The 12,597-nt window shown below is 40.4% G+C and overlaps 1 protein-coding gene across 2 annotated transcripts in view; it reads left to right on the forward strand.

The window, feature by feature from the left end:
• Positions 1-2,831: 2,831 nt before the first annotated feature.
• nectin2 (nectin cell adhesion molecule 2) overlaps positions 2,832-12,597 on the forward strand; it is a 79,208-nt gene continuing 69,442 nt past the window's right edge. Inside the window, exon 1 of one of the 2 annotated variants that reach the window (XM_011485485.3) lies at positions 2,832-3,311. In XM_011485485.3, coding sequence (XP_011483787.2) covers positions 3,221-3,311 — 91 coding nt within the window. In that variant the 5' untranslated portion in view covers positions 2,832-3,220. The remainder of the gene's footprint in view (positions 3,312-12,597) is intronic. The other variant, XM_011485486.3, reaches the window with a different exon arrangement.

Below are 12,597 nucleotides of genomic sequence, written 5' to 3' on the forward strand. Positions count from 1 at the left end.
CCCCTACCCTGGAGCTTCTGTGCTTCTGCTGACATTATGTCAGCCTTCAGTGTTCCACAACTCAACTTCAGTTTGCTGAGTAAAAAGAACCTCTGATTTCACGGTTCAGTTTGACAAAAGCAGAGAGTCGTGTCCTCATGCGAGTGTGAAACAGAGAAATGATAAGTAAGTATAACAGAAAGCAAGGGATTGTGAGATGAAAGAGCAATGAAAGAAAAAGAGTTTAGGTTGGTGTGGGTGCTTGACGGCAACCCCTAGGCTGCATGTCTTTACATCCTATAAACGTCTTTAATTAAGCTAAAGGTATTATCAGCTCCTTGGAGCACTATTACAGATTTTTCCATAATTACTACTGGGTGAATGGGGGCGTTGAAAAGAGATAGAGAAGGAGAGAAAGTTGATACGTTTTGTAGATGTCTAATGACAGGGAAGGAGGGATAAAATGGAGAACATGACGAGCAGGAAATATGGAGCTGAAGGAGCTCAGGCAGAATTAGAAAACCTGGGGAGAAGAGAAATTGGAGATGTTGCAGGGGTTAGAGTCACAGTGTGACTTCAAAGAAGCCTATGGCTGCTGACACAGAGCACAGCACTGATCCTGGAAGCCCTCCTCTATGGGTAAATAATCACCATAAGCCTTGGCTCAGTCTAATGAATCCACTGCCAATGAGCTAATATCTGTTAACTATGTGCTTCATTATCACCGCCACAGACCCCAGAGAGCATGAGGACGGAGGGCAGGATGAACTGCAGGAAGGAGTGAAGGACGAGTGGACAAAGGAAACCGAATGACATGACAAGGGAGGGGGGAATCTGGGAGGAAGTGCGAATGAAAGGAAGGTGTAAAGAGTGTGATATGAGTTACATTATCAGCAAATGGACAGTAACGAGAAAGTGGAAGGTCGATTTGGTATGGGTATGAAAAATGGAGGAGAATAGGAAGAAAAGAACAGAAATCCTTTATTTCACGCCTCTTATGTGACCATAAATACACACAGTTCATTTAAAGCGTTGGTCTGGGTGCAGACTGCAGTCAGCTACAGAGCATGAAGGAGGCTGCTGCAAGTCTAAATGGTCATAAGTTCTTTTTTCTTGTCGTTTAAGTTCTTCTGTTCATTCGACGGTGCCTCATTTCTGCAGAATACAGCAGCACATTTCAGCCACACGTCTATTTGTTGACAGCTGCTCTCGTCAGCTTTTCTTTCAGCAGTTTAGTGTTGCAGAAAAATTGTAAAAAAACTGCATCTTCAGTCAAAAATGGAGAAACAACTTTAACTACTTTACAGTTAATCGTTAAAATTGAACTTCTATTATATTCAAACTTGGGATAATTTTTTAAACATTTTATGCCAGTTATGTTCCATCCTTAGACAAAAAAAATTGATTTGGACTTCAGTAGACATAGAGGGCAAATGTTTTTGTTTTTTTTAAGATTTACTTTGGGAAAAGGTTGGTCATTTGTACATATTGTTTTGCAACTTTGCTGTGCTAATTTTGTCATTTTGCTAAATTAGCATGCATCATTAATTTTCAACACTGAACTTATTTTCTTTTTTGTGCAACTTCAATGTTTTTGTCCATTTTTAACAAAAATTGTATTCCTTTACTGGATGTCTTAGTGCTATAGAATAAGCAGCTTGCCACTATTGAATTTTACTTGATTCTATTCTATTCTATTAAAATGCTTTCCAGATGAAGTACTGTTCAACTACTTTAACTTTTTTTTAAATGAAAAATGCTTTGGAGTGGGAGGTAAATAAACTTCTCCTATTTCTTGCTTCTTCCAGTCAAAATTGTCCGAGAAAATTTAATTTTAAAGCTTTTAAAGCTCTTGATGAGAATAGCAATCTGAGAATTATGATAACAACTATCTTTATGGTTAACATAAAAAAAATACATCTTGGAGATAAAAGGGCGACACTGTGTTAAAGGAATGGAGTAACAGACAAGTCGAAGAGACAGCAGTTTAAACTGTGAGTCTTATGGAGATGTAATTACATTGGCTGTAAAACACTTGGGTATAAGGATTAGACCTAAACCAGATAATGTCTTCTCCATGCAGAATGCATTTGCTTCAAAAGAAAATAGGACAAAATGAATGGGAAGTTATTACGGAAAAAAAAATCCTAATCAGCATCAGTCAGTTAGTCTGCAGACACGGAGGAGAGAGAAGCCATTTCCTCTTCATTTCATTTTGATGACTGCCACTATATTCTCACTTTAAAATTTATTATTGAATGTTTTTAGACTTGCTGTTAAGCAAAACTGCAAATCAGTTCGACGGAACGAACAGCAGGGGGCGCAAAAACCATCTCTTTTCACGCATGTCTATCTCTGGCTGATTGTGGTTTAACAAAATTTGTGATTTTATTGGAATTTCAATATACCTATAGTGATGCTGTTTAGATAAATGTAGTGTAGACAGCCACATTAAAAAAATCAAGGAAGATGGCTATGAAGCAATACAGCTGACATACTGAAACTTGAGAGCAGGTGCAGGAAGAGGAACACGTTTGAATTATTCAAGCTTTCCCTGAAACGACAGAAATGTTTTTTAAAAGTAAAAATAATAAAAGGCAAGGGGCCTCCTCTTCAGCTAAGTTCTGAGGTCATTCTGAACAGATTGCACTACCCCGTGAAACTAATCTAAATCACATTTGGCAGCAGGAAGAAACGCAACTTGGCTTAACAGCTCCTGAGCCGCGCAGTCCAGGTGCGCGTTTTGCGCAAACAGAAAAGACTTAGGCGATTCCAACAAGTTGTCCTCCTGCTCCCGCACCTCCTCCTCATTCCCCTCCTCCCCCTCCAACTCCCCGGTCCTAATTGGTTTTTGGGACGCGGGAGTGTGAACGCCTCTCCGCCTGGTGACATCACCCAGTAGCGCGCCGCTCCGCTGCGCTCTCACTCACACAACTAGTTGTTGGAGAACAGACCACGGCAGCCGCTCTGTCCATCCTGAGCACCGACTGTGGGAATATTCACCTGTGCGCCGCCAGGACGCATTCAGGAGCGCTTGCATTTGACTAATTCCGCCTTAAGGGCGCAGAAAGGGACTCTTCAAACAACAAGATCAGCTGGATTCCTCGACCATCATCCAGTTGTCAAACAAGTTTTTTCCATCTCCTCTTCTTCATTAGAGTACGTCTCTACACTGAGTTTCACCTGAAGGCTTCGGCTCTTTTTCACCTCATATCGGGGGAGACTGCGCGCCTGGAACATAATGGCGAGACATCATGACGCTCAAAATTGGCCTGAAAGCACAAAAATGATCGGACTCCTCTGCTTTGTTGCGTCGATACTCACCCAGCACGGTAAGAAGCCCTCACTTCATTAAACTTCAGCGTCTTTTACCAAAAGGAATGTATCTTTAGAGAGTCTTTGACAACCTTTGAAAATACAAGACGACGCCAATTTAAAAGCTTGTTATGATCACCTGTCGGGGTGGCGAGGGAAAATCCGTCAGGTGATTTCTCTTGCCCCCCCCCCCCCCTTCGACATTCTGTTTTTCTTTAATTGGGAAAACCGTTTCGTTAATTTTCCGAGTTTCAGTTTAATTATTCGTCAGGTGAGCTGCTTAATCTGGCTTGTGTAATGTTGTTCCGGTTCCGTGGGAGCGCTGCTGGGAGTAGGACTGCGCTCATTTACCCAAGTTTCGGTGTGACTCAACGCCATCTTTGGTTTCAGCAACTAAGGTGTGGCTTTCTGCGACAGGTGTATTCTGACTGAGATACCTACTGCCAATACAGAAACTACCTCCTCCTTCTAGATCAGTCTCTCCCATCATAAGGGGAGGACTTTGGATTGTTATTTACAATCATTTAAGAAGCTTTAACTTTTGTTTATTGACTAAAACAGTTGTATGTATTGGATTTATTTATGGATCATAATGTTCCACTTAGTTTTAGAGCCTCCACTGTAAATTAGTGACCATTAATTTAAAGAGACAGGCCACTCCTTCTCTTTGGCTATTGCATTAATTATTCACGTATTTTCTTTTTCCTACTTAGTTGAGCTCAGGTAACATGAAGTGCCCTAAAAGCACCCTGTTCCATCAAAAAGGATGAAGTAAAAAAAAAAAAAAGGTGAAAGGAATGCAGTAAACCATCCTGTTGTATGTGTGTGGCATGTAAGCAGTTAGTTTTCCCTGCTTTGCCTCTCCAGGCCAGCTATTTGTTTTGTGCTATAATTGGGGCAAGAATGTAGGGCTAGATCTAACGTCCTGGCACAGCCACACTACTTATTTTTCCAACAGTGGATAACAATGTGGTTGATTATGTTGTCTTTTTTTTCTTTCTTTGAGGTTGCACATTTCTCATTTTAAATGTCTGTTTTGTCCAGTTTTATTAAAAAGTTAATGATATATACTGTTAAGGGGGGTGGAGGGGTGGATGCAAGTTTTTGCATATTTATTTGGAAAGATAAATGAAAGACCCAGATATGACTTTGAAAAACATGTTTTCATGTAAGAAATCCTCTGAATCCTTTTTTTTTGTTTTTTTTTTAAACTTTTTATGTAAATGTTCAAATGCAAAAACTGGAACTAAAACTTTATACTTTTTTTTTCTTTCCATTTTTTGTGTCCTTTCTTTTTCTAATTCTCACAACACTCAGGTTTTTATTATGGCAATACTGGAGTTTCAGTCTTTAATTACGGTTGGTGCATGTAATATCTCTGTGTCCCCTACTCTAATCAATGCTGGCAGGTGGGCTGCAAGTTTAAGACATGATATTGCACTATAATTCCTTCCCCGATCCCCTACCCTCAGGGGTATGAGGAGACGGCGGATATGGGTCAGAAAGGCTTGGCCCATTACCATGGAGATGTTCTTATTGGAGGAAGGGTGGGAGTACGGGGGGCTGTGACGCTGAGCAGCATTGTCTTTATGGCTGAGTAGACTGCATGTGTGCAGGGGGTGGCTGCCTGAGAGACCGGTGGACATGCCAGAGTTGGGGCTGGGGGGGGGGTTACTTCCTTATCTGCACACAAATAAACCATTTATTTTATCCCCTGTGGACCTCAATGTATGCAAGGGGACCATTTTCTTCCCCCCCCCCCTGCATGCATTCAAAAGGGAAGAATCGGTGGCCTTTTAGCAGTTTGTCTGGGATTTTCTGGGAAAACTCTACAGGCAGAAACTTGATTAAGACGGGCAACTCCCCACCTCTCACCCACCCATTCAAACCTCCTTCTCTCCCGCCAACTGCAGCTCCCTCCCCCATCAACGCTGTTTAGCACATAGAGACCTTGTTCACGTCTATTTTCTTTTTTAAATAATTCTGTCATTCCTGGTCTCTGCCTGCTGCTTTTGTTTGACAGTAGTCATAGGGTCATTTAGAACCCCCCCCCCCCCCCCCCCCCCATGTCTTTAGACTCAAGGTTGCTGCGTTTATGACAGAAACCACTCACAACACAGACGGGGAAAATAAACCACATGTGACCTCACCCTAGTCTGTCACCATTACTGTGGAGTGTATTCCCATTGCTAAAATAGTTTTTCTTTTTCTTGGTTTAAAAAAACAACAACCCCATCCTCCCACACATACATTCCTGACTTATACACCTAAAAACTCTAAAATGACGTTTGTTTTGGCAGTCTTTTGTATGCAATAGCTCCAGCTATTAAGTCTAACTGTTTTCCTCCACATGGTGCAAACTGTGTAGTCCTGCCAAGCCCGGGACCATTCATCATCACAACAGAATAAGTGCCACAATCTGTTCATTAGAGAATCTAATTGATGGATCATGAGAAAAGTTTATTTTTTTATGTCAGAAGTATTTAAAAAAAAAAAAAAAGCTACCCAAGTACCTCATTAGTCTCGGAGGAGCAGAGGTCTTGGTATTGGTTTGCTTTTTTGTGTTAATGGCTGTCATGGTTGGACCCTATCATTATGTAAATGAGCTTTCCTCACCCCTTTGCGTCTGCCCTGTAAATGTCAGAAGGATTTTGAAAAGGTCGGAAATGCGTAGGAAAGAGTCATTTGAGCTGGGTTGCTCGCTTTTACGCACACACTGTCAGGTACTCGAGGGTCTCTGCTGTTAAAACGACAATAACATTATACTTTTCCCTCATGATCACTATTAAATCTTTTATTCTGGACATAGAAGTGCCGTAAAATTTCTTAGTACTGGAGACAGGAGTGTCAAGGAAACATTAGGTGTCCATCTGGTGTAAATGTGGACCATTTAACTTGGAATTGTCAAAATATCACACGAGTATTGATGGCCAACACTTTTAGCATTTTTCTCTCCAGGTTTATACGTTTAAAAAGGAGTCGCAGTTTAGTGGCACCCCATTGATGGACAGCTTTTTAATTAAAGTGTTGGACGTTTGTGCAGGAGAACCTCATTGTTTTTTTGACGTAGCGTCGCAAGATTATTCCAAGCCTCAAATTGCATTGATCTATAGACTTCATTAGACGCACACAAACCCAGTTGGATGTTAACTTTGCGGTTATTTATTGGTTGATGGATGTGAAAAGGGAGTGGTCAATAAGCACGAGTCGATGCATATTGTTCTATTCAAGGCCACGTTTTTTGTCCAGAAACATAATTGTGCACACACAAACTTGCAGATGCAGCTGGTGGGCCAGTAACCCGAGACTGCACTGTAAGTCAGCCGACATTCCAATAGTGGGGAGGAGGTCTGATAATAAATAACTACATTCATGTTCGCAAGTCAATGTTAGGAACTCTATCTTCTTCAGACTGTATGACATTCTTGTCAAAATGTGTTCATAAAGGTGAACTTTTTGTAAACTAAAGCTTTTATTTTGTCTCTGAAAGCATGGTAGAGTCAGTGACCCTGCGATGGATCTGTTTCCTTATCACAAACCCCTCCCTCTTTGCCCTCCTGCCTTTTACATGCAGAGTGAACCTGTGTTGGGTTCAAACTTAATGCCCCCCCTCAGGGTTGTTTGCCTTTGGCTCCCAGGGATTTCAGACTGCTGGAGTCTGTCCTATCTGATACAAAGGAAAATCAGCAAAAATCCTCCTTTTAGAAAGAAAGCCAAACATTATTAAAATGAATGGGGGGGGGCGGCTGATGGGTTTCCAAAATCTGTGCTGGGGTCGATGCCTCTCTTGGCAGACGTGTTGCGTTAAATGAGGAATCTACATCAAATCTGTGCACTTACAGACTAATAAAAGTTGACCGCAAGAGGCCGTTTCATAATCTACTCTAACCACCCACATGTTTGTAGATAATGGAGAGTTTTAAGACTGTGCTGTTGCTGAAGGACCCAGCCAGGGCTTATCTTGCATTGCTGTAATGCACAAGGCCGGCTTTAGTTTTCACTCTCGCAGACATTTCCACACCATTAGACAAGAAACCGTCTGCCAAGTTTGCGTTTTCCTATCTCCATGTTCCTAACTAACCCCAGATGGAATTTAGGGAGATGCAGGTCAAAGCCATTCCTGCTCAGCGAGTGTGGAGAATGAGCGGTAATTCCAACTGAAGATCCATTGAAAGGAAGCCAAATTCTATAAACTAGAATCCTCATAATTAACTGGACTCGGGAGACGGCTGTCTCTGTGACCCCTCTGTAGTAAAATCACAGGGAAGAAACATGGAAGGTGGAACAGGGAGTGGGGGGGTTGAGGATGTCAACATTTACAAATTTCTCTCTGCAGTTTCTTGGCAGAGACTGAAGGAGGTTTTAGAAAACTGCAAGGGGGAGTGAATCTATCAGCTCATTTGTAATTTTGTCGCATCTTCCTCTTTTCCATTTTTGTCTCTATTAAATCATTAAGCACATATTTTATTGCCAAACAGCCTTTCAGTGTAAACAGCAAAAGATTGATGGAAACAAACTTTCTTTTTATGATATTGTTATCTGGCCTTCACCTTTCTTATGTCACTCTTCCCTATTCTCCTTATTTGTCACATTCTTCTTTACCCCCACAAGCGCACGCACGTACGCACGCACGCACGCAAACACAGAGTGTATTAAGTAAATTTCTTTGCAGCCATAAGCTTGGGGGCCTTGACAGCATCCTCCTTGCCATGTCTCTGAACACACTCTCACACACGTCTGCACATTGGCAGTCACCTTAACGTATAGAGATGTAGTTTGTGAGGTGGCTGGCAGTTTGTTATCGATCATGTATTGAATGGTGGATGATGCAGTACCCTTATGTGATATTGAAAACATTTAGGGCTGTCTCGGTTAGCAGGGCAGCCCCTAACGTCTGTCTTCTTCCTGTCCGCCTCGGCCAATCTCTCCTCTTTCTGTCGGTTTGTGGGATCCTGACGTGTTTTTTCTTTCTTTCATTATAACACCTCCAGCGGCTCTCCTCACACGTGTCCCTCCTTCATGCTGCCGGGGCGGTGCACCTTTGCCCAGCTCCACACGTACACACAAACACGTTTGCTGCATCTTCATCACATGTGACTTTGACAAGGTCATATCCAATTCGCATTTATCTGGGGTAGTGGACGGGTCGGCTACAGAAGGAAATTGAATTTGGTTTGACAGGTCTTGTCAGGGCTATGTAAGCTGGATCGAGAACCATATTTCTATTCCTTTAGATTACAGTTTTTTTAACTTGCCCAGAACAGGAGTGTAAAGTTCCACACCTATTTTCTGTAAATGTTTCTCTATCCTGCTGATGATGTCCCAGAAATAGATAATTACGCAACTTCTAGTACAACCGGTTTTAATGATTCTGACGGCATGTGGGGGAGTGTCCCTGTGTTTCACAAGCTGTGTTGTTTTGTAACTTCAATGCAGCTGATGGGTTGTGTGTCACTTGAAGGTTTGGAAACTTCTTGTAAAGCTGATTAAATAAGCTGCCGAGTCGTCATTACTCCCCAGAGCCCACTAAATGGCAGGCGCATTTAAAACCTCAATAGCACATTAAGGTCAAACGGAGGCAGCAGGTTTATTCAGTTATCAGCTCGGTGTTTTGTCAACATGGCGTGCCAGGGTTTGTTTGGTGTGCCTCCTTGGGGAGAGCAGGTCCTTCTTCATTCAAGTGATTTGTCTCATCTGCTCAGCTGATTGCCCGCTCGCTAATGGGCCACTTGTTCCCCTCTGCCACTCTACTCCGTCACATTTTATGTCTTTGCTTCCACTTCTTCATTTTAATTCATCCTTTCATCGTTTTTATAGACTCCTCTCTTGCACCAACTTCCTCCTCTGTAGTTGTCCTCATAATTGATCAATTTGCTAAGTAATCTGCTGGGGTTTACTATATCTCCTCTCCTTTTAACTCCTTTTTCACTTTTTATTTAATTCCCCTCTGTGACTGGAATGTCTGTTACCTTTCTCTGTCTTTTTAAGCCCATTTGCATTTCCTGCAGCTTTTCACCTTTCATTGTCCTAATGCTGAATTCCCAATTCCCGTCTTCTGTCTATCAGCCCCAGGATTTGTCTTTTGGAGCATTCAAACTGCATTTGCTCCCCTACACTCATTTGCTCCTCTTGTCTCAGGGCTATTAATACTTTTTCAACAGCCCCCAGTCTCCTTGAAGACATTTGTAATTTCCCAGTGGGAATTTCTGTTTCTGCTTCTTCCAAACATCAGTCTTTTTCCCTTTTCTTGTGAGCTTGTCCTCCGTCTTTGTTCCCTAAAGGCCACCTTCTACGGAAAGTGAAACGAAATTGAATCTGATGCTTTTATTTGCTGTGTAAAAATAATAGATGGTGGTGATGCATGAGAAGAATCAGTTTTACTGAGATTTGTGATAGTGGAGCTGGTTATTAAAGTAATCGTGCATTTTGTGGTACACGCATCAAATTTAGCATGGTTGTACCTTAGGATCCCTTCCCCATTTTGTTGAAACTGGGGCAAATAGGCATTGAATATTTTTGTAATAATTGAGTGTATGTTCGGCGGTCGCCATCTTTACAAATGGCTTCCATTTTTGAACTTTTCTTGTACTTTTCTGAAAGAGGGGGTCCAAAGATACATCCATGCCAAATTTTGTGCTTCTACCACAAAATGCGCAATTTGTCTGAAATGTCTACCTGACGGGGTCTGCTTGGATGTTTTCTTTTGGATTGATGGTCTAAAGATGCGAAAGAAATTCAGAATTTATTGTTCAGTCATGATGACTTGTCATTTGACTTCAAACAAAGATCTTTTTAAAATTCTCACATTACCAGGGTGCATAGCAGTTTATGCAGAATATTTCTTACATTTATGTCTGCCTTTTTGGATTGAAATTTTTTTGTAAAAAAGGTGGATAATCATGGCTAAAATTGACTTATTTTAAATGCATGAATCAATAACAAGTCTTACATTTACTGTGTATGCTTAACATCTTCACATATCAAGGGTCCTCAGTGAGTATTTGAGCGTGTATGGAACAATCAAGGGAGGATAAATGATAACTTAAAATTTTTTAATATTTTCTCTGAGCCATCAGAGGTTACATTTCCTCCTCTTTTGGTCGTCTGTGATAAAATAAAAAAAATAATGCTGGTCATTAAAGGGGAATGAATTTAAATAAAAATGAAATCAAGCTAAAAAGCAGCATTTCCTGTAGATGTTGTTCATAACAGATTCCAGCTTAAGATCGGCTTTCAACAAATGTCATGTTTTTCCTAAAACCATGATGTTGACACAAGTAACTCCTGATAACTGTTGTTTTTTGAAGTTGAAATAGAATTTAGTCTTTGCCACAAAAGAACCTTTGTTTTTATTTGGTGCTGATGCAAAAAAAAACAAACAGTGGAAGTTGTTTGCTTTGCAGGCTTTTTACCCCTTGCCCTTGTTGAAATTCATTTAAATGTTGGTATTTTTTCCCTTTGCCTTTTTTTGCATTACTTATCGCACATATTGGGGAAATATACGTTTCCTGACTCGCAGCTCCCATTGGAAGTATGTTTGCATGTGTGGCAGGTTTTGTCTCTTTGCATGAGTTCACTTAAGCATTGAGGGAAAAAAAAGAAAAGAGCTTGACCTGCTGATCACCGGTCAAGCTGAAAATCGTCCAGATACAGTCACCAGTCAAACGAGCACTGCCTCTCAACGCTAGAAAAAGCACCGTTAATCTCAATGGACAGAAGAAGGTAATCAGTTGAATCATCCCGAACCATGAGGCACGCCAACAATACAATGAAGGCTCGGCTGTGATGTGTGATTTTTAACACGATATTGATGTTTTAACTTCAGACCACTTGTCAACAACATTTTAGTTATGTGAACATTTTAGTTCACATAAGCATACAGCAAGCTTCCAAATTTTCTTTAAAAAGGAAAATTGATCTTTACCTAAAAAGAAAAATACCTTCTTTTTTTTTACTGCTTTTCACAGAAACATGTATTGTTTTGTGAACTTTTAAATGACTTGCATCTGGGAAATACTCAGAGGAGTTGTTTTTTCTCTTAGAAACGAAGTTGGAACTTTTACAGAAATGCCACTAAATCACATATCAAAAGCTAAAAGTTGAAGCTTTTATTGTGAAATTTATATTTAAGGTCACAGCTGCAGCTCTCCTATTCAGGTTTTCTCCTTTTGCATAAAAACGGTCTGAAGTTCAATATTTTCTTGAATCTGACTCTAAGCATCACTAGATTTAGCAGAGCTGGTTTTTGAATGAATCACCAGAAAAATAAGTATGACATCCTGAACTTTATATTTTAATTTGAGCTCTTCTGTACGGGATGCATTTTAGCAGTGAAGAAGTCTCTCCACAAAGAGTTGTTTACGAGTTTAGCACCATTATGAAGGGTAAATTTTTTTTTTTCATACAAACATGAGGAGCATACAAAAAATTACAGAAATTGAGTGCTGGTACATTTTGGTAGCACTGTGCCTATGATCACAAGAGCCCTGAATTAGGGCGTCATGGAACCGGGAAAAAGCTGAAGAAATGCAAAATTCTCTGTGCTGCATATTGAAAAATGAAAAAGGGGAAAACACGTGTGTTGTGACTCCTCTTTGGAAATAATTCTATGTAAATAAGACTATCACATACACTGCTTGACTCACTAACACCATTGTGTTCATATAATGGGTTACTCTTCTTTCCAACAGGCTTGAATCAATTATCCAACATATCATCACAGTATTTTGCTTTACATGGCATTCAAATTCATCTTCCCATGTGGCATACAGCACAGAGAAAACACTTTAGTGCTCAAATGTAAAAAAAAAGAGGATTTGGCTTCATTCTGTGGCAGCAACTTTCATGTAATTCTGACAGAATTAATTTTTTTATGTTTTTTCTGTGTCCATCTTTATTTGAATGTGTGCATGCAGACCCCTTTTTAAATAAAAAAAAAAGTGGATGGTCAGTAAATGTGTTATCCGTTTGTAAAAGTTTTTTATTTTTTTATCAGGATATTTGGGAGTTTGCATCAGTTGTGTGTGCTTAAGGGCATGTTGTGTCAGCAACTGTTCATCTGAATTTCAATATTCCCACATGTGACAGGGCATAATACAGGAAAATCTTTCTAGAACCATCCAAACTTTGCTATCCTTAATGTTACTCAGTTTGAACTCTGTTTTCATCATTGGATTAGACATAGGATTTTTTTATTTTTGTTCCAATCAAGTACAAATCTGGGAAAAAAAACTCTCAAATCCTGAGGTGTTTACTGCCTCTTTTGTCCAACTAACAATGCACGAACAGTGATGGACAGATAAA

This window comes from Oryzias latipes, chromosome 16, assembly GCF_002234675.1.
Source record: "Oryzias latipes chromosome 16, ASM223467v1".
NCBI classification, from domain to species: domain Eukaryota; kingdom Metazoa; phylum Chordata; class Actinopteri; order Beloniformes; family Adrianichthyidae; genus Oryzias; species Oryzias latipes.